Here is an 18,067-nt window from a genome sequence, read left to right as displayed (position 1 = left end):
GATGTTTTCTAGAAGCCTAATTTAAGTTGCCATTGCCCTGCTTGTTCAAGCAGGGAGAAGGGACAGTAATCATGTGCAAGAGAAAACGACTAACTTTTAATTGAAAGCCTAAATTATGTCAGGACTGAGTGTATTTAAAAAAAGCAACAAACAACAAAGAACAAACCACAACCTTCCTGCAAACTCATAAAATTGTCTTTTCTTTCTGTTTAACCAGTTACCAGTTGGGCCAAGACAACTGATGTAAGTTTATCCAACTCCTTAAATGGTTTCAGCTTCATGGGAATTCTGGACGCAAGAGTGGGCAGCAGTGTCCAGGGCCTTCAACACGTGAACTCTGGGACCCCGAGATCTCTCTCATTGCCGGAGTATGGGCCTGGCCAGCTGTCCAGTGCTGTAGAAGATTGTCATAGCCTTAAATCAGTGGATTCTGGTATTCCAACTCTGGAAATAGGAAATCCAGAGCCTGTTCATTGCAGTGTGTTAAATGTGAAGAGAAAGCAGTCAGAACCTGAAATTGTGTCTGACAGGGCTTTTCAGAGCGCATGCACACTGCCGTCTTATGTGCCTCCACAGTCTCTGACTTCTGAACATGACCATGCCGTGCGAAAATCCTCTACCTTCCCAAGAACTGGGTATGACACTGTCAAACTTTATAGTCCAACTTCAAAAACTCTGAATCGAAGTGATGATATCTCTGTCTGTAGTGTTTCTAGTCTTAGCACAGAACTGTCAACAACTTTATCAGTTAGCAATGAAGACATTTTGGACTTTGTGGTCACGAGCAGTTCAAGTGCAATTGTGAATCTTGAGACTGATGAGGCGCACTTCTCGGATGTTACCCTGAATTCCACTAAAGAGACCAACGATCAGAGCCAACAGGAGTGTTGTCAAGAGGCAGACGTGGACAGTAAACGAAAAATATTGGGACCTTTTACAAACTTCTTTGCCAGGTAATGTTTCTGTAAAATATATTTGTATTTTAGCAGTTGGATAAGTAAGTTCATAGGAGAAAGGTCTTGTGTGATATTCTACTTTGAAAGAGGTAATAGCTTGCTATTTTAATTTCAATAGGTGTTAACAACATATTTTTTTCTGTTCCGAGTAAGTCAGCAAATATTCCTAGGGACTAAGGCTCTGAATCCTACTCTGTAATATCTTTATGGTATATGGAAGCATCTTAGATCTTCTTAAAGGATTCCCTCTACACTGCAGTAAAATGAGTTCTGAACAAGGTTTTTTGATGGCTGCTCCAGTGAGATCTTTTGTGATTTTGGCCAAGGTCCTTAATCTCATGTCCCATAATAGGTAAGTATAGGAAGGATCCATACCTACATTGAAGAGCTTTGACATCTAAGGATTCAGAAGTGGTCTAGCAGTGATGGAGTTTTTTATTGATCAGTGTAAGTGTATGAACCTTAAAATACAAATACTTGCCGAACACTTGCATGGCTACTACGATTTTTCAAATCTCAGTTATAGTTTTGTTAATACCTTTTGTCTTCATTTTTGTATGAATGAGAACATCTGACATTTTGTCACTCAGTTGTTGAAATCATTCGCCACTAAAGCAGTTACTATATGTGGCCCTTGTATGAACAATAAGGTATTCTAAATACAGATACCTAGTGAAGTGGTGAATGAGGAAAAGAACTAGTGTGCTTCTTGGAGTTTGGGTTATTGTTGGTGTTTTTTTTGTTTTTATTTATTTATTTAATGTCTCTTTAGGATATAATGTCTGAAGCATGGTAAATCTTGAAGAAGCAGTTCTAGAAATAAACCTTAGACAACAAGCAGAGTTGGCTGTATCTAACCTTTTTTGAACATGTGATTGCTTCAGCTAATGTTTTTTTCCTCATGTAAACTGTTTTTTTTTTGCATGAGATGGATAGGCTGATAGAATATTTAGAGAATTGGCAAACATCATTCTTTGAAAGGCTGCCTTATTTGCAAAGCTTAAGAAAAGCACTTTCTTTAGATCTACTAAACTAGCTGAAGCCTTCATTGATTTTTATTCTTCGGTTAAAGTTAGACTATTGTGCAGCAGAACTTCAGTCATCAGTCGTGTTTGAGGTGCTGAAGCTTTTGTGGACCTGTGTCTGTTTGTTGCTATGGAACCAGACTTAATTCTGAAGCAAGAGGCTTCTCGGCACTTCAAAGCATGAACTTTTGTTACCCATTCTGGTAGCACAACTGCTACCTCAAACAAATGCTGTCCTTCAGCTTGGAGGGAGCACAGTGGAACAGGCTTATTTAGACCCTGCTCAAAGTAGGATGTTTAACCGCTTCTCGGATTTTCTCATCCAACAAAATAAATCCATCTGTCCAAATTCTGTGCTAGTGTAGTCTTTGGTAGTTTTGGCAGTGTTACAGAAACGGTGGTAGTCATTAGACTGAGCTTTTTAACCGGAATCTTTTCAGGCACATGGAATTCCAGAGAACAAAGGCTGACCTTACTAATCCTGGTCACCACCTCATATCATGGAATATGAGGATTAAGTTCAAACTAGGTGATCGGCTTTGAAATTCCAGGTGCTCTGTCTGTAACATGGCCTTTCATATCCTTCCCTTAAACATCCACTTTCTGCTCTGTTTTGAAAACAAGAGTTGCTCACTTTTTGCCTGTACTTGCACAGCACACACCTGTATTTTGTGCATCCATTCTCTTATGTTGTACGACCTAGCCGTGAGTTTCACAGGTATTGCACAAGCAGGGAGCTTCTGAGGTCCTTCCATGCCATGGGGAGTACTGTCTATATTTATGCTGTCAACGTTGTTAAGGATCAAAACATGCTGTTGCTAGTTTTTGTTGATATTTGCAATCTGCTGTCCATGGGGTGTAATTGTTTCCTCTAATGATCCCATACAGTCCCTGTTCCCTGGAGTTCTGTGGCCTTTATTACGGTGCTTGGATTCCCAGGGCTTAACCGAGTACTTCAGTAAATGAACTTGGGCCCTGCAGTGTTTTGTGTGAAAGTAACTGCCTTCTGGGGCCTTCCTACCTAGCTCACCCTGCACTGTGTGCCAGGGTTTGTGTACTGTGTTAGACGAGGAGGAGGCATTTGGAATAGTGTCTTTGAAGACCAGCTTGCTGGGAAGGGAGCTTCTTAAAGTGGTTTGTAAAAAGTCCTGCGGTGGTAGGTATAAACAAAGCCCCAGAGAGGAGCATGTTCTCAGCACGTCGCTCTGTGCTGAAAGGAGTTTCACTTGAGATTCAGTCTTGCAGGTTAAGTGTGTAAACCTTCTCTTTTTAAAACCAGTGATGAACTATGGCAGGAGAAAGCCAAATTGCTTTGGCTTTGGTCAGTGGCCGGCACACTTGTGCACAAATGTGGAAGAACAAGCAGTTGAGTGGTTTGTACACAGCCTTTCTACTTCCCAGCAGACCGATGTTTGTGGTGTGAGGCTGCAGTGCAAGGGCTTTCAGCCTTCATCTGCAGGTTTAGCTCTTTGAGGGCTCCTCTGGGTAATGGGGTACAGGTTTGAACCACTGACAGCAGAGATGAATCAGCTTAGATTTTGCTCAAGTTGTTGACATTTGGTAAAAGCAGAAACCTTGTTTCTTGGAATGGGAGCTGTGCTTGTATTGAACCCTGTCTGTCATCAGAGAATGTGTTGGTTTCTCTGAACTTGTCAAGACAAAGTTTGCTCTGGATATGTCAGTTAAGATTTGCAGCTGCCTGCAAATATAACACTGACAAAAATCAGATGCCTCTGGTTCTTGGTAACATGCACCTAAGCTGGCTATGTATCATTTAAGGGTAAATCTTCTATGGTATCAAGAACATGCTTAGAGAAGCACCTGCTTTGGAATGTTAAATTATTTCTTGGATCTCTGTAGATTTATTTTTCCTTGTGAGACCATATGCATGTGTGCACGTGCACTGTGCATGAGGCTGTGTGTTCCATGTCACTTGTGGTAATAATGACTGTGATGTGAAGTGTTGGTGTTGGCTGAGGGCTGTGGTAGAACATTGAGTTACAGAGGAGATCGAAGAAAGGAGAACCCCACTTGCCTGTCCATCCGTGCACTTTCAAGGGCACTTGGGAATGGAGTGGTCCTGCCCTGCCTTCTTGGGCACTGTGGTGAAGAAAGTTTCCTGGACTGCACCTCTGGCTCAGTGGCTCTCTTCAGCCATTTGAGACTCTGAAAGGTGTGGTTGTTCCCTCAGGTTGTTATATGCTTCTTTGGGTGTGGCAGGAACATCCAAAGTGGGAAAGAGAGACTGCTTTCTTGCTTGTGTATGCATTGCTTTTCTCTTGAAAGAGCTTAAGGCATCACAGGCACAGTGCTAGGTGGAGTACCAGTGCTCTCATTAGGCTCCAGGTTAGCACATGAAAATCGATTATTGCTTCTGAAAGCAGCTGTAATGCTGACTGCTAACAAAGAAGCCTGACACCTTGGTGGTTTTCAAGTGTCGCGTGTACTTGTATCAGCTCTGAAAGGCTGGAAGTCTTTCATATAAAGCATGAGTTTGAATTAATTTCCTTCGTTTGAATATATGCATGCAGGAACTTGGCTTGAGAAATAGTGTGAGCAAATAATTGACTGGTAGACTGAAGAATCGGTGGCTTGTCTGTCCCTTTGCCCTAGTGACCCGGAGTGGTGTGGGTTAATGAGTTTTACCTTTGGACTTTGCTTCTCTGCAGTGCTGCTGAAACACAGAGTTTTTAAATGCTAGGATTTTTAAACAGCTTTGCTGAATCAGAACTGTTGTGATCTTACTGTAGAAGTTGTATTTTTCATTTATCATTTTGGAGAGCGAGGATGAGGCTTTTTATGGTTATGCACAAAAGGATCGTAAAAAGGACTAGGACTATGTTCAGCGAAATAATAAGTGATGCAGTTCCCTTCTTTTTGAATGGACTACAAGAATCCAAAGTCTTTATTTAGTCCACTGCTGTGGATATTGTCTATTTTTCCAGGAATCTGGTTCATCTTTCTTTTTTTTTTTTTTATTTGAATGTTCTAAGTAGCAGGATCTCAGGAAACCTCTACAGAGAATAGGGACTACATGTGAAATAAAGGGCTTTAAGAAGAATATGTTTTACTGTTTCCAAAGAATCTCTGTATTTCTGATAGAAAGCTGCTGAAGCAGGATTGGCATCCTATACCATACATAGAAGCACAAACCTAGTCCAGACTGTGGCCTTGTAGTCTGAGAAGAAAAAGGGCTTAAGTGTCACAGTGGTAACTACTGGTTTCAGCATTAAATTTGAAATCATGCAGGTCTTACATTTATATCACATACACACACACATACATGTTTTGGGGTGACTGGTCACATTTAATTGGGAGTTCTGAGTTTAAGGAATGAGGTCCATTGATACCATAGATAAGTCATGTGTGTTAATGAATAGGACCTTTTCATAATGCCATTTGTTGCTTTTAATGACAGGCCAGCTTATTGGGTTTGTCTAATTTTGGTGTTGAAAGGAAGGTGGAACAAGGAGCATTGTACTGTTGATTTCCCCAAAAAGGGAATTCAGTGATCACAGAAGGGAAGAGAAAGGATTAAAATAATTTTGATTCGGTAATTGGTGATATTAAACTTTACATGTAATGTTGTCTCCTCTTCTGTGCATGTTTTATGTGAAATGAAGCCTGTTAGAGTATAGGCTATTCAGGAGGAGGTAGGCTGAGAACAGGACTGAAGTGTGTAGGAGGAGGGACAGAAAGAGCTGGGTGTGTTGTGGGGGAGGATATGAGTACTCTGCTTCTAACCGCAAATGAACAAACCCTAGCTGAGCTGCAGGTGGAGTCGTTCAGAAGCTGGGAGGGAGGACTCCCGAAACCCAGCCTCTGACAGAGGGAACCCGCACAGGCACCCAGCGCGGGCTTCCTGGGGCTGCGGTTGCCTGACCCCCTGGCATTCACTCTCCTGGAGGGAAAAGAGGAGTTCAATGGCAGTTTCATCCCTCCCCACTACTTTATCTGGGTGCATTTTGAGCTAATTGTTGTCAATAACGGGCATTTACAAAGGCTGGGGAGAGAGGAAGGCAAACAAGCTTATGTTTTAGTGGTGTGGGAAGCACTGAGAATCTGTATTAGCAGATGATGCTGGAAACAATACTTCAGCAGCCCATGAGGCATTCAGGCATGCTCATCTGATGATCAGTGCTTTAGTCTTTGTGATGTGGTTTTGAATACTACTTATTTGAAAGTCGGCTTTCTGTCTGCTTGAAACAAAAGACTAGTGGTCCTCTCCTTGCTATCACTTACTGTCACGTCTCTGCGTAGAGCAAAAGAAAAGTAACAGATTTTTTGTGAAATAAACATTCTCTCTCAAAGCAGATCTTCCATAGGTACAAACTTTGGGTTCTACAATGACAACGGCCTTTTCTTTTGATAAAGGTTGAAAATGGAATGATACAGCTTTCAGAATTGCTATGCTCTAGTTCCCTGTGTCGAGTTTTGAACTTTGTCCTGTGGCCTGTTTTTCACTGGATGTTGAACTGAAACTATTTGTGTTAATTTTAATTCCTATTTTCCCTTGATAGGTGAAATAAATCTAACTTTTGTTTAGAATTATTGTTCTATTAGATCTTCCTTAAATTTTGCACTAAATCTTACTTGATGTGCAGCCCTTTATTCTAAAGGGAAGTTGCTTTTGCAGATAAAACCTGCTGTATTTAAACACCTATTTGTGTGAAACTGTTTTCAGTTACTCAACAGCAAAACTATAAGAGGCTTGTTGGAAGTTATTTGTTCATCATGGTTTAACCCCAGCTGGCAACTAAGCACCATGCAGGCGCTTGCTCACCACCCCCATCCACCTGCTGTGGGCTGGGGAGAATGGGGGAAAAAAAAGTAAAACTTGTGGGTTGAGATAGACAGTTTGATAGGAAAGCAAAGGAAGAGATTATAATCATAACAATAATAGTAATAAGAATATGTACAAAACAAGTGATGCGCAATTCAGTTGCTCCCCACCCGATGAACAATACCCAGCCCGTCCCTGACCAGCGATCACTGCCCCCTGCCAGCTCCCCCAGCTCATATGCTGAGCATGACGTCATATGGTATGGAATATCCCCTTTGGTCCGTGGGGTCAGTTGTCCTAGCTCTGTCCCTTCCCAGCGTCTTGTGCACTGGGCAGCGTGAGAAGCTGAAAAGTCCTTGACTGCCTTGCAACAACTAGAAACATCAGTATGTTACCAACAGTGTTTTCATCCCCAAACCAAAACACAGCGCTACACCAGATACCAGAAAGGAAATTAACTCTACCCCAGCTGAAACTAGGACAGTAAGATAAATGAAAATCTGCTCGTCAGTACTTTGAGTTTGGGGTTTTTTTAGCAATGATACAAAACTGTGCAGTAAGTGAGGACTTAATGTGATCCAGTTATTATTTAAAATAAAGTCAAATGTGAATGTTTCTTTTCTAGGGGCTGGTGGGAAGCATTACAAAAGTCTGACACCGGCTAGTGAATGAGATTTGTAGCATAGATGGGTGTTCTATGTTGTTTGCAGCATTCAGCTATAATGGTTTTCCCCCTGTTCCTTCTTCATCTTCTGTGTGAGGCTGCCTTTTGGAAAGCTTGCAGTTGTTCAGTTCTACGCATTCTACATACTTGCTTTTGAATAGAAAGAGTAAGGATTACATACATTTTGATAGATGTATACAAGACTTCAGGAACTAATTCAGATGGATGAAATTAAGGTCTGTTTTAATTCTGATTTGTTGTCTATATGAAGGTTTAGTGAATTAGTGGGTTAGATGGACTTCATATCTTTGGTTAATTCACAAGAACTTTCCTGATGTTTCCCAGCGTCAAAAGGAGCTATGAGAAGAAGTGGATGGGCAGTGGGGAAGAGGCAGAATATCCATACAATCACTGCCATGTGACACTCTGTCTTTCTATCTGTCTAACCAAAATACCGTTTAATGTTCAACTGACTTCTTGTTCCTTCCTTTCCTTATCAGCAATATCAACTGTTATTGCAAGTACAGAAATGATAAAAAAATTACCCTGTCAAGAGTACTTAATTCAGGGTTGACAAGGTGAGAGAATGTTATGTACGCTTAGAGATTCTGAAAAATGCAGTGAGCAGGGTGAAATTAGATGGAATAAATATCTATTCTTGCTCCTTGATTATTGCTTTTTTAATACTGTTTCCCTTCCTTTCCCAATGTTACATAATCTGTGGGGAAGTTAGTCAACATTAACTTTTGTTACTAAACGTATTTATAAAGGCTCAAACAAGAAATGATCTGTTAATAAAATTCTATGTATAGATGCATACTTGTTTAACAGAAATAGTATCTGGAGACCATGGGTTTTCTGGAGCAGCTATATGTGTTTTTATGCCTTGCTCTGGATATTCAGAGTTCTGTTAAATAAATGTTGAGTTTGCTGGCAGGAAAAAAAAATCTATGAATTCTTCGTTATGAACTGTTAAACTCAATTTGGGCATTGGTTACATTGCTGTTTTAAGGAACTATCCATATTAAGCCTCTCTTCCTAGTCATTAAGTGCTTCAAAAATTTTCGAGCCATACCTGAGAATAATGAAGGAAAAAACCCTACAATAAATAAGGAGTCATTCACACCTTACATTGACAGCTGACAGAATAAACATAAGAGCTTGGTAACAGTCATGAGGTAAGACAAGGTATTTACTTGGTCCTTGGACTCCTTTTTGTGAGCTGCAACCTTTTGCAAGTACAGAATCACAAAACAGTTTAGGTCAGAAGGGACTTCTGGAGCCATCTGGTGTAACATCCTGCTCAGTGCAGGGCTGACCAGCACTAGATTATGTTCCTCAGGACCTTGTCCCGTCAATTGTCAGTATATCCAAGAACAGGGTTACCACAACCTTTCCAGGCTTACATGGTCCAGGATTTAGCCACTACCACTGTGATTTCTTTTTTTTTTTTTTTTCCTTTTTTGTCCAGTTGGAATTTATCTTGCAGCAGCTTGCTGCTTTGCCTTTTGTTTTTTCTGTTTGCATCGCTGAGAGTGGACATCTAGGCTAAAAGAGACCACCTCTTTCGGTGTCCTCGCTTGTATGTCATAGGCTTCAGCACCCAGCCATCATAGTGGTCATCCACTGCACTTCCTCCAGTTTTTGATCTCTCTTTATTTTAGTCCAGGGGCCTTAAACTGGATAGAGATACAGTCTCATGGGTACCAGGTAGAGCTTTTAGTCATTTTTTTTCTCTTGATCTTGCTAATGACATTTCACAGAATCACAGAATGGTAGGGGTTGGAAGGGACCTCTGGGGATCATCTAGTCCCACCCCCCTGCCAAAGCAGGGTCACCTACAGCAGGACCTCATCCAGGCGGGTTTTGAGTATCTCCAGAGAAGGAGACTCCACAACCTCCCTGGGCAGCCTGTTCCAGTGCCCCATCACCCTCAGAGGGAAGAAGTTCTTCCTCATGTTCAGACGGAACTTCCTGTGCTTCAGTTTGTGCCCATTGCCCCTTGTCCTGTCGCTGAGCGCCACTGAAAAGAGTCTGGCCCCATCCTCCTGACACCCACCCTTGAGATATTTGTAGGCATTTATGAGGTCCCCTCTCAGCCTTCTGTTCTTCAGGCTGAACAAGCCCAGCTCCCTCAGCCTCTCCTCGTAGGAGAGATGTTCCAGTGCCCTCATCATCTTTGTAGCCCTCCATTGGACTCTCTCCAGTAGCTCCTCATCTTTCTTGAACTGGGGAGCCCAGTACTCCAGATGGGGCCTCACCAGGGCAGAGTGGAGGGGGAGGAGAACCTCCCTCGACCTGCTGGCCCCACTCTTCCTAATGCATCCCAGGATCCCACTGGCCTTCTTGGCAGCCAGGGCACGCTGCTGGCTCATGGTCAGCCTGTCATCCACCAGCACTCCCAGGTTCCTTTCCACAGAGCTGCTCTCCAGCAGGTCCACCCCAAGCCTGTACTGGTGCATGGGGTTGTTCCTCCCCAGGTGCAGGACCCTGCACTTGCCCTTGTTGAACTTCATCAGGTTCCTCTGTGCCCAACTCTCTAGCCTGTTATTCCATTTCATGTATTCATTCAATTTTTGGTTTGTGTGGTAATAGTACTTCAGATTAATGAAGAAATCTGCTTTCAGGCTCTGGGAATAGCATTTTAGGTTATTTTGATAACATTGGGATAACTGAAAATTTTGCCAGCTAGCGAAGAACCATTAAGTATAGCTGGTTGACTCTAATAGTTTGAACTTGGACCCAAATGCTGCTTTTGTATGACAGTCCTAACTTGCTGAAACTCCTGTTTCTGAGAATTCTGCAGCATTAGTGTGGTAGGCTAGCACTGTGCATCATCCACATGGAAAATAGTTCTTGGTTTGCTACAACCAGTCCTAACTGCTAAACATGCAGGATTACTGTCTGATTTGTCTTTTCATGTCTTTGACACTTCACTGCAGGCAGCTGTGCGTTGTTGTCCTCTGAAGTGAGGGCTACCCTCTAAGAAAAAAGGTGAATATAGAACTTTGTAGTCTTGGTAAGTAGTTTGTCAAACCCTGCTTTTTTCCCCAGAGATCTAAAGAGAGATTTTGAAGTTACCCTATTGCAAGCTTTCAGATATCCTGTACTGCTAACTTGTAGTGCGTTACTGTCTCCCTCAACTGCGGAAATCTCTTCTCCGACCTGCAGGTACCTGTTACATTGTACAGTGTCGTCATTCTTTGTTCTTACTGAACATATGGGAATGTCCGTAGTTGAAAAAGTTTGTTTATAAAATGTGATAAGGATGTATGAAACATGATTTGTCATTAGTTACCTCTTTCACAGGTAGGTGAACTTCTAGGTTGTCTGGCTCTACTTCTGTTGGATTAGTTTATCCATAAACCAGGCATTGTTCTTCCTTTACCTTGACCCTTGACAATCTCTTGGAGATAAAATGCTGCAAACTCTGCTTTTGTATGTGATTTTGGAATCTTATTGTTGATGAAGGTTCTTCACCATAGCCAAAATACTTGGGCTTTTTTGACGATCTTTTGTTCTGTTGTTTTTTGGTTTTGTTGTGTGTTGGTTTTTTTTTTTCTTAATAGAAGTGTAGGCTGAGAGGTGATCTGGGTTGGGAGGGGAGAATGCAAGAACTGATGATCACTGCATCTAGTTAATTATTTCTAGAAACCAGTGTTATCTGGTCATGGGTGCCAGCTGTTGGCTTTCACCTGTGGAGAATGTAGATTTAGGGCTCTTCAGGAGATTTTGGTAAGGCTTCTGATAAGAATTTCTTCTCAAGTCCATCAGTTCCCTAGTCATCATGATTTGTGTGTCTTATTTCTCCACTAATCAGGTAACCAAAATTGCTGTGATAGAATAGGTTGCTGATTTTCCAGTATTTGTTTTCTGTGCCTCTGAAAATTGTTTAAGTGCCAAATTGGAACATCTAGAGGTGAGAATCTTCTGTTTATTGAGGGTAAGTTGTGAAGATTATGGTTAGTACAGAATAGGAAAGGTCATTGAAGGATGAAAAGAAAACAGGGCGTTATACCTTTTGCCTAAATTCCATGCCAGTGTGAGAATGTTTCCTAGATAGTCTTAATTGAAATTGTACCATGCCAGGTAAGGTGGCAGGACACTTTTGCTCACAATGCAGAAAATATTTAATAAAATTTGTCTTAATATATTCTTGCTTAATGGGTGCTGTATGTTACTTGAAATGTCCTGTTTCTGGATGCCTGGAGAAATAATGTCTGTGGAGACATCTCGTATAGTGCGCTTATGTGCTTGACGTGGGTTTACCTAGTTCTTACGATTAACATCTGTTTACTGTCAAACTCTTTATCTAAAAGGCCATTGCACACCCTGCTGTGACTGCCTTTGCATAGTCTGAGGGGCTCATGACCTGAGTGCTCTCCACATGTGGTTTAGTTATCAGGACATTTCAGGATCTTCGTCCAGAAGCAGCTGTAATGAACTTTGACATGCCTCTGTTTTTCTTGCTTCTTAAGAATACATGCGAGTCTGATAGTCATTTGAAATTGTTTTTTGAGATAATTTTGTTTTACGAAATCTGAACCTTGTGAACTTTCTCCACTGTCCTTGTTTTTCATCTGCTCTGCTCATGAGACTGGTATGTCCTTTCAGTTGTTAGTTCACATGACTTGCAATTGTTTTGTCTTCTGAAAAGAACTGCTTAATTGAAAGATTAATTAAAATTTGAATGTGATCATGCATTTTGAGAGCAGGAAATGTGTGTGTTTTTAATACTCATAAAAATATATTTGCAATTGCAAATCAGTTTTGGGTCAGTGCAGGTAAAAAGTTGCATCTGTCTACGCATGAGTTGGGTCAGTTTCTAGTTAATTCTCAAGCATGTTTCTTTACAGCAACTGTCTTTCTAAGAGTAAGCAACCCATTTATTTGCAAATATAGTCCCTATGCTAGGTCAGTGTTAAAGTATTCTACCACAGAGCAGCATATGTCATCTCACTTTTGTTTTTTTCACACCTATCATTCCATTGATACTGCGGTCTTTGGAACTTCATCTAAGGAGCCATGTCAAAACAGGAACATCAAAATAGTTAAAAATCATCAATTTCAGTTTTTCTGAAGAACCTAAATACTCTAATGAGGAAAACTCTGAAGTGCTAAGCTCATGCACACTTTTATTTCAGACAACTGGTGTATCTTGGGAGTTCGGGGGGGGAAAAATACTGCGCATTGCCTGGAAATCCAGGTGTAGGGGCTGTGTGTGTGCACCGCAGGCGTCAGTGGGTGTATGTCTGTCCGCCTCGTTCGGCTCCACCCTCTGACAGCTACTGTGGTGGAGCCTGTCCCTTTCTCCTTTTGTCGGAGTGACATGTGCCAGAGGAACAGTTCCTTGACTGCGGTGGCACCAAACTGCAGAGATACCTCGAGGGGCACAGTATTGAACCTGCCCGGCTGGAGGAGACTTTGAGACTTCTCAGGAAGGAGGTTTACAGCTGACACGAAGGTCTGGACTAAATTGGCAACAGAAGCCATGGCAGCACCGTCTCTGCTCCTTTTGGTAGATAGGTTTGTATACAGAACTGGGGGGAGAGGTGGGGAGGGATGACCTTTGGAGAGGTGACTTCACTAAGTGGCTAACCTTGCCTGGGACAAGCCACAGCTGAAATGTGGAAAAAGCAAATACTTGAATGCTTGTGGAGCAGTGCTGTGAACTTGTCACGCGGCAGTAGTTGCTGGCAGCTGTGTTGCAGACTTTCTGTCTTTTGAGAAAGAGAATTGGACTGAACTAGATAAACTTTCCGCTTCGGTGGTGATGCAGGACTTCAAAAACATAAGCTTGAAAAAGCTGTAATAGGTGTTACATGGATAGGTTTGGCTTGATGACTTGTGCTTCTAATGTTTTTTCTTCCCCCCCCCCCCCCCCCCCCCCCTTTTTTTTTTGATTCAGGCTTCAGTCTGACCATGACAGCACACAGGGCTACATAAATGCTGGCAATGTATGAATATGTAGTATGCATATATAGCAACTATTCAGTAAGTTGTATCTGAGGAGTGCTAACCAGAATTAAGTGGTTCTTAAATTTTATTAAAAAATAAGGTTTTCCTGACACTGCTGAAGTTATCTATTAGTATTAACTTCTCCTCCTCCCTCAAAAAAGGCAGTTGGGCAGATCAGTATACAGTAATGGTGCAGTATTTGTGTGTGCAAGAAAAAGATTGTTCAGTCTCTCTCCTGTAATACAGGATGCCATTTGTATGTATGTAAACATTAACTCTGGAGTAGAATTGAATTCTCTTGAGGCAGGTAATTCCTCTCCACAGCTCAATTAAAATATCAAGGTTAAACAGCTTTTCAGCACCAAATATTGTTTTTTAGGGGACTGTACAAAGGTAATTTTCTTTTCGGAATGTGATCTCAATTTAACTGCTGTGCTTGCTTTTCCTAAAACAAGCAGCTGCAGACACTTGGTGTAAAATAGTTAACATGTTCAATAGGAATGCAAATGTAACCCGTGGCATTTTAATATCTCCACACTAATGATACTGCAGACACGATGTATCACATCAGATATTCCTGTTAATATCCCTGTTGTAAATCAGCATGATGTACTCTGATGGTTGTGCAGAGGACAATGAGACTAAGATAATGATCTGCATGTGATCTGTTCTTTCCGGGCATGTGAACCCTTTTTACATTCAAGATCTCAAATTAATTTTTATATCTTAAAACACTTGTAATTAAAACTTCGAGATCTTTTACCGTAGGATTTCTGAGCTTGTCTTTGAAGTGAAAATCTGTTTTTTTCAAATAGAGAATTTTTGCTCCTTGTTAATATGTATTTTCTGTTGGGTAAGATCTCTGTAAGTTAACTTTAGAGTGGATTTTTTTTTTGGTGTGTTCTGTTTTCTCAGAAGTGAGACTGCATAGTACTTTTTTCGAAAATCCTAGTGAGGTGTGTAAGCATGGGAGGAAAGGAATTCCTCTTTGTGCTATGGTAGCAAAAAAATGAAAGCTTTTGCCGTGAATTATTTGCTCCGATACATATATGGCAGAACTCATTAATTCTTTCTAAGGGAGTTGCATATTTTAAGAGTCTGTTTTCTGTCCAGAAGTCTGAAGTAGTGGCTTATCAGGGCACTGTGGTGTTGTCCTGATTTACTGCAAAGCTCTGCAGAAATCGGACCAGAGAACATTCCCTAGGGTTTCTTTCCCTTACATCTTCTAAAATTAGGTGCAAAGGGAGCATCATCTCTTCTGCCCCTCCCATGCCAGCCCAACTGTCATGTGGTTTACCATTGGTTTGTTCCGGTCTGGGAAGTTCCAGTTTAACAACATTGTCTGTCCTCAGTCAAAGCAACAACAGGTTGTAGTTTGTGGTTCTACAGCTGATTGTGACAATTTGTGGCTTCTGATAATGTTACACCTTTTGGGAGTTTTGAGACTTTTTGGGGTGCATGAAGAGTGTGGACACCAGCAAAACACCAGGGCTTAGGCATAGACAAAGAGTGGGGAAAATGGGTGAAAGAAAAGGCAGAGTAAGTTGCTCTGTACAGAATGGGAATTGTGTATTGACTATGCCTGGTGCTCCAGGTTGAATATATATATATATATGTTTGAAATTTAAGAAAAGAAAAAAAGGGTGAACTGGAAATCCCTGACATTGTGCAAAGAGAGGAAGAGATGCCTGGTGCCCTAGAACATACAGTGGGAATCATGCAGGCAGAGAGGAGTGAGCTGAGCAAGTGCCGTGCCATCTGCTAGGTAGGCTGCAGAACAGATTACTTATTACGATGCTCCCTTTAAAAGGAAAATGCAGAGTTAGGATTGCAAAATTGAATTGAAGCGAGTATGTGAGATTGACTGTTCAGCTTTAGTTCATTTTACACAGGCACTTGCAGCAGAGGGTATTATCATTCCAATTTGTCTTTGTTTGGCTCTGACGATAAAGACCTACTGCTGCTCCTAAAATGCCTTAGAGAAGATGGGGAGGATTGTTGCTTGTACATACCGGTGCTAGCAACCTCTAATATGCACAGATAGGGAGAGAAAATTGCCTGTTAGTCCTTCAATTTTCATGTTACTGCAGTGCTGATGAACTGTGGTGAAAGACTTTTACTTGCAAAAGAGAATTTGAATCTGCACAGAATTGTCACATGGGTATACCTCTTTGAGGGGCTCTTTCAGGTCTCCCTAGTGCTAGAAGTTCCTGTCTTCTCTGAAGACAGTATGCAGTCTGCAATTTAGTTTTCTTGCTTCTGAAGTGGTAACAACCTGATACAAAACCTTTTGCAAGAACAGCCAGCCTGTCTTGCATTGTGTGTCCTGTTTACCTACAGTGGTTTTGGTGATGTTTCCTGTCATGTTTTCCCTTTTATTCTCAGATATGTTTTACAACTTTCTTGATATTTCTCCATTATAAACTAACTAAACGTATGTATATATAAAATAATCTCATGTCTGTTTCTCTTTACATTTTATTTCCCTGGTAGCTGTCTCAAATGATCCTATAAATTCGTCATCTCAGGCTGTCTTACATACATGTTGTGAACTCAGGCAGGGCTAAGAAGATAATTACATGCAGAAACCCTTCAGGGTACTAAAGGCTGAGACAGAATGGATTCTTTATACTGCCAAGGTGAAGGAATTGCTGGTGAAAAGAAAGCAATTTCAATGGAGATGACTTCCAAAAAGGTGTTTTCATGATGGGCTTTATTTCCCAGCACTGGCAGTTACAGTGGTAGCAGTGTAGTCAAACTTGTTGATTAATGCTCTAGTTAGCTTATAAATCTCTAAGTAGTATTACAGTTGGAATGATGAGCTGCAGGAGAGCTTCGTAACACTGAAATGGAGTATGCTAGTGGTAGAGGCAACGCAAATCTTTGGTTTTGATCCAGTAGTTTACATGCAGAATTACGATTTCAAGCTTTGAAAAAAGTGGAAAGAGGGAAAACATGGCAGTATGTTTCTACGTTTTCCACGCTGTTCTTTAGTGTTTCCCCTACAGTTGTTTCCCCTATGTCCTTATACTATTTTTTGTGTTGTGTGAGGTGGGGTAGGGAAAAGCTGAAAGGGGTTTGTGAAATATAGTTACTGCTTAGCTTTGACATCAGTTGTTACTGACTTCTGTGGTGTACCTAAACACCTTGTTCTTATCTTTCAATATGATAATCTGTTGCTGGTTTGGGTTTCAAGGTAACTGTACCCTTGTGATACAGAAGCATGTGATCATTTGTGTAAATATATGCATATGTAAGGTGGCAGTGCACTCTGTTGACCTTATAGTACACTTGCCTTGATTGTTTTCCTCGTATTAAATATTTCTCCTGTATTCTAAGCAATATTATCTCTGTTGGTATATTTGACATGTTCATGTTAGCTGATCCAAAGTGGCCAGGAAAAAACAACATTTTAGTGTCCAGGTCGTTCCTATCGCAGGTGTGTATTCAGCACTTTTAGAACATCAAGCTCAATATAGTTTTATTTCTTAAACTTCCATACTTCATGAATAAGAAGCAGTCTGAACTTGCTGGGTTAACCAGCTAGGCATTAAGGTAGTAGCTGTAAGTAAGGAAAAGCAGTAATGCCGGACTGGATGCATTCATGGTGTGAAGGCATTACAGCTGCCTACTGACTAAAGTAGCAAAAATGCTTTTGTCTCAATGGAATTGTTTTTTCTTTTCTTTTAAATGAGGGAGCAAAAATCTATAGTCAGGTTCCCAGAAAAACCTACCAGAAAGCATGTAAATAATTGAACCAACCTAGACATATTTGAATATTTGCTGAACGAGACAGTAGGACAAAAGAAAATCTGTTATTTTAATAATCCAGACATGCCGTGGGTGTAGAATATGTGTTGTGCTCTTAGAGGAGCTGAGTGCTACCAAAAGATGAAGACTGGTCTATACTCTGTGTCCAGTTTTGGAAAAACATAGTTGTGATGAGAAGACAGAAGTCTGGCATATCGCTTTATGACTAAAAACTAGCAACACCAATAAAAATAATTTAATTTTCAATGGCTTTATGTTTAGCTTTGTTGCTACAGTGTTTAAGCTGGTTAATTTGAGACATAGGAGAGAGACTTCAGAATTAATGTGTTTTGATAGCTGCTTTTAAGGTTATTCAGGAAAAATAATCTTTTATGGAAGCAGATCAAATACAGTAAAAGGTTACTGTGTCTGCAACTTTTTTGTGATTTTTGGTAGTTGTTCTAAAAGGTGGGTGGAGAATGTTTATGCAGCAAGAGATTTAGTCTTTAAAAGAGTGAGGCTGAATGATGTAGAGGGAGACTGAAAATGAAAGCTACTTCTAGAAAGTCACAAATGAACTTTTTTAATCTACTAAAAATTCTTACTTAACCAAGTCCATTGCCTAGTATGGTGATCATGCTGCATAATGTACCTCCTGAGAATCGGAAAGGGTGCCTGCCAGCATAACCACAAGAGGAGCTGGAATATGTGACTGGGTTACATAAACTTAGCAAATGGTCTGTCCTTCGGTTTAGTATAATTAATCAACTCTTCTTAATAAAACTTTTTTTTTTTTTCCCCCTAGGAATTTGTTTACCAGAAGGCAAAGTGCAAGATTTGAAAAACAAAATGATGTGGGTTGGAAGTTGTTTGGAAAAGTACCTCTGAGAGAAAGCTCACAGAAAGATGCAAAGAATATACAAAAGGTATT

At 40.9% G+C, this 18,067-nt stretch overlaps 1 protein-coding gene across 2 annotated transcripts in view; it reads left to right on the top strand.

Moving 5' to 3' along the window:
• The window catches only part of TBC1D14 (TBC1 domain family member 14), a 73,931-nt gene that overhangs the window by 5,510 nt on the left and 50,354 nt on the right, over window positions 1–18,067 (top strand). For both annotated transcript variants that reach the window (XM_075420464.1, XM_075420463.1), the window contains exons 2-3: window positions 218–953; window positions 17,942–18,062. In XM_075420464.1, coding sequence (XP_075276579.1) covers window positions 218–953; window positions 17,942–18,062 — 857 coding nt within the window. The remainder of the gene's footprint in view (window positions 1–217; window positions 954–17,941; window positions 18,063–18,067) is intronic.

Source organism: Opisthocomus hoazin, chromosome 5 (genome assembly GCF_030867145.1).
Source record: "Opisthocomus hoazin isolate bOpiHoa1 chromosome 5, bOpiHoa1.hap1, whole genome shotgun sequence".
Lineage (NCBI taxonomy): Eukaryota > Metazoa > Chordata > Aves > Opisthocomiformes > Opisthocomidae > Opisthocomus > Opisthocomus hoazin.
The sequence above is the reverse complement of the archived record's forward strand: the minus strand, read 5'-3'. Positions and strand labels throughout refer to the sequence as shown.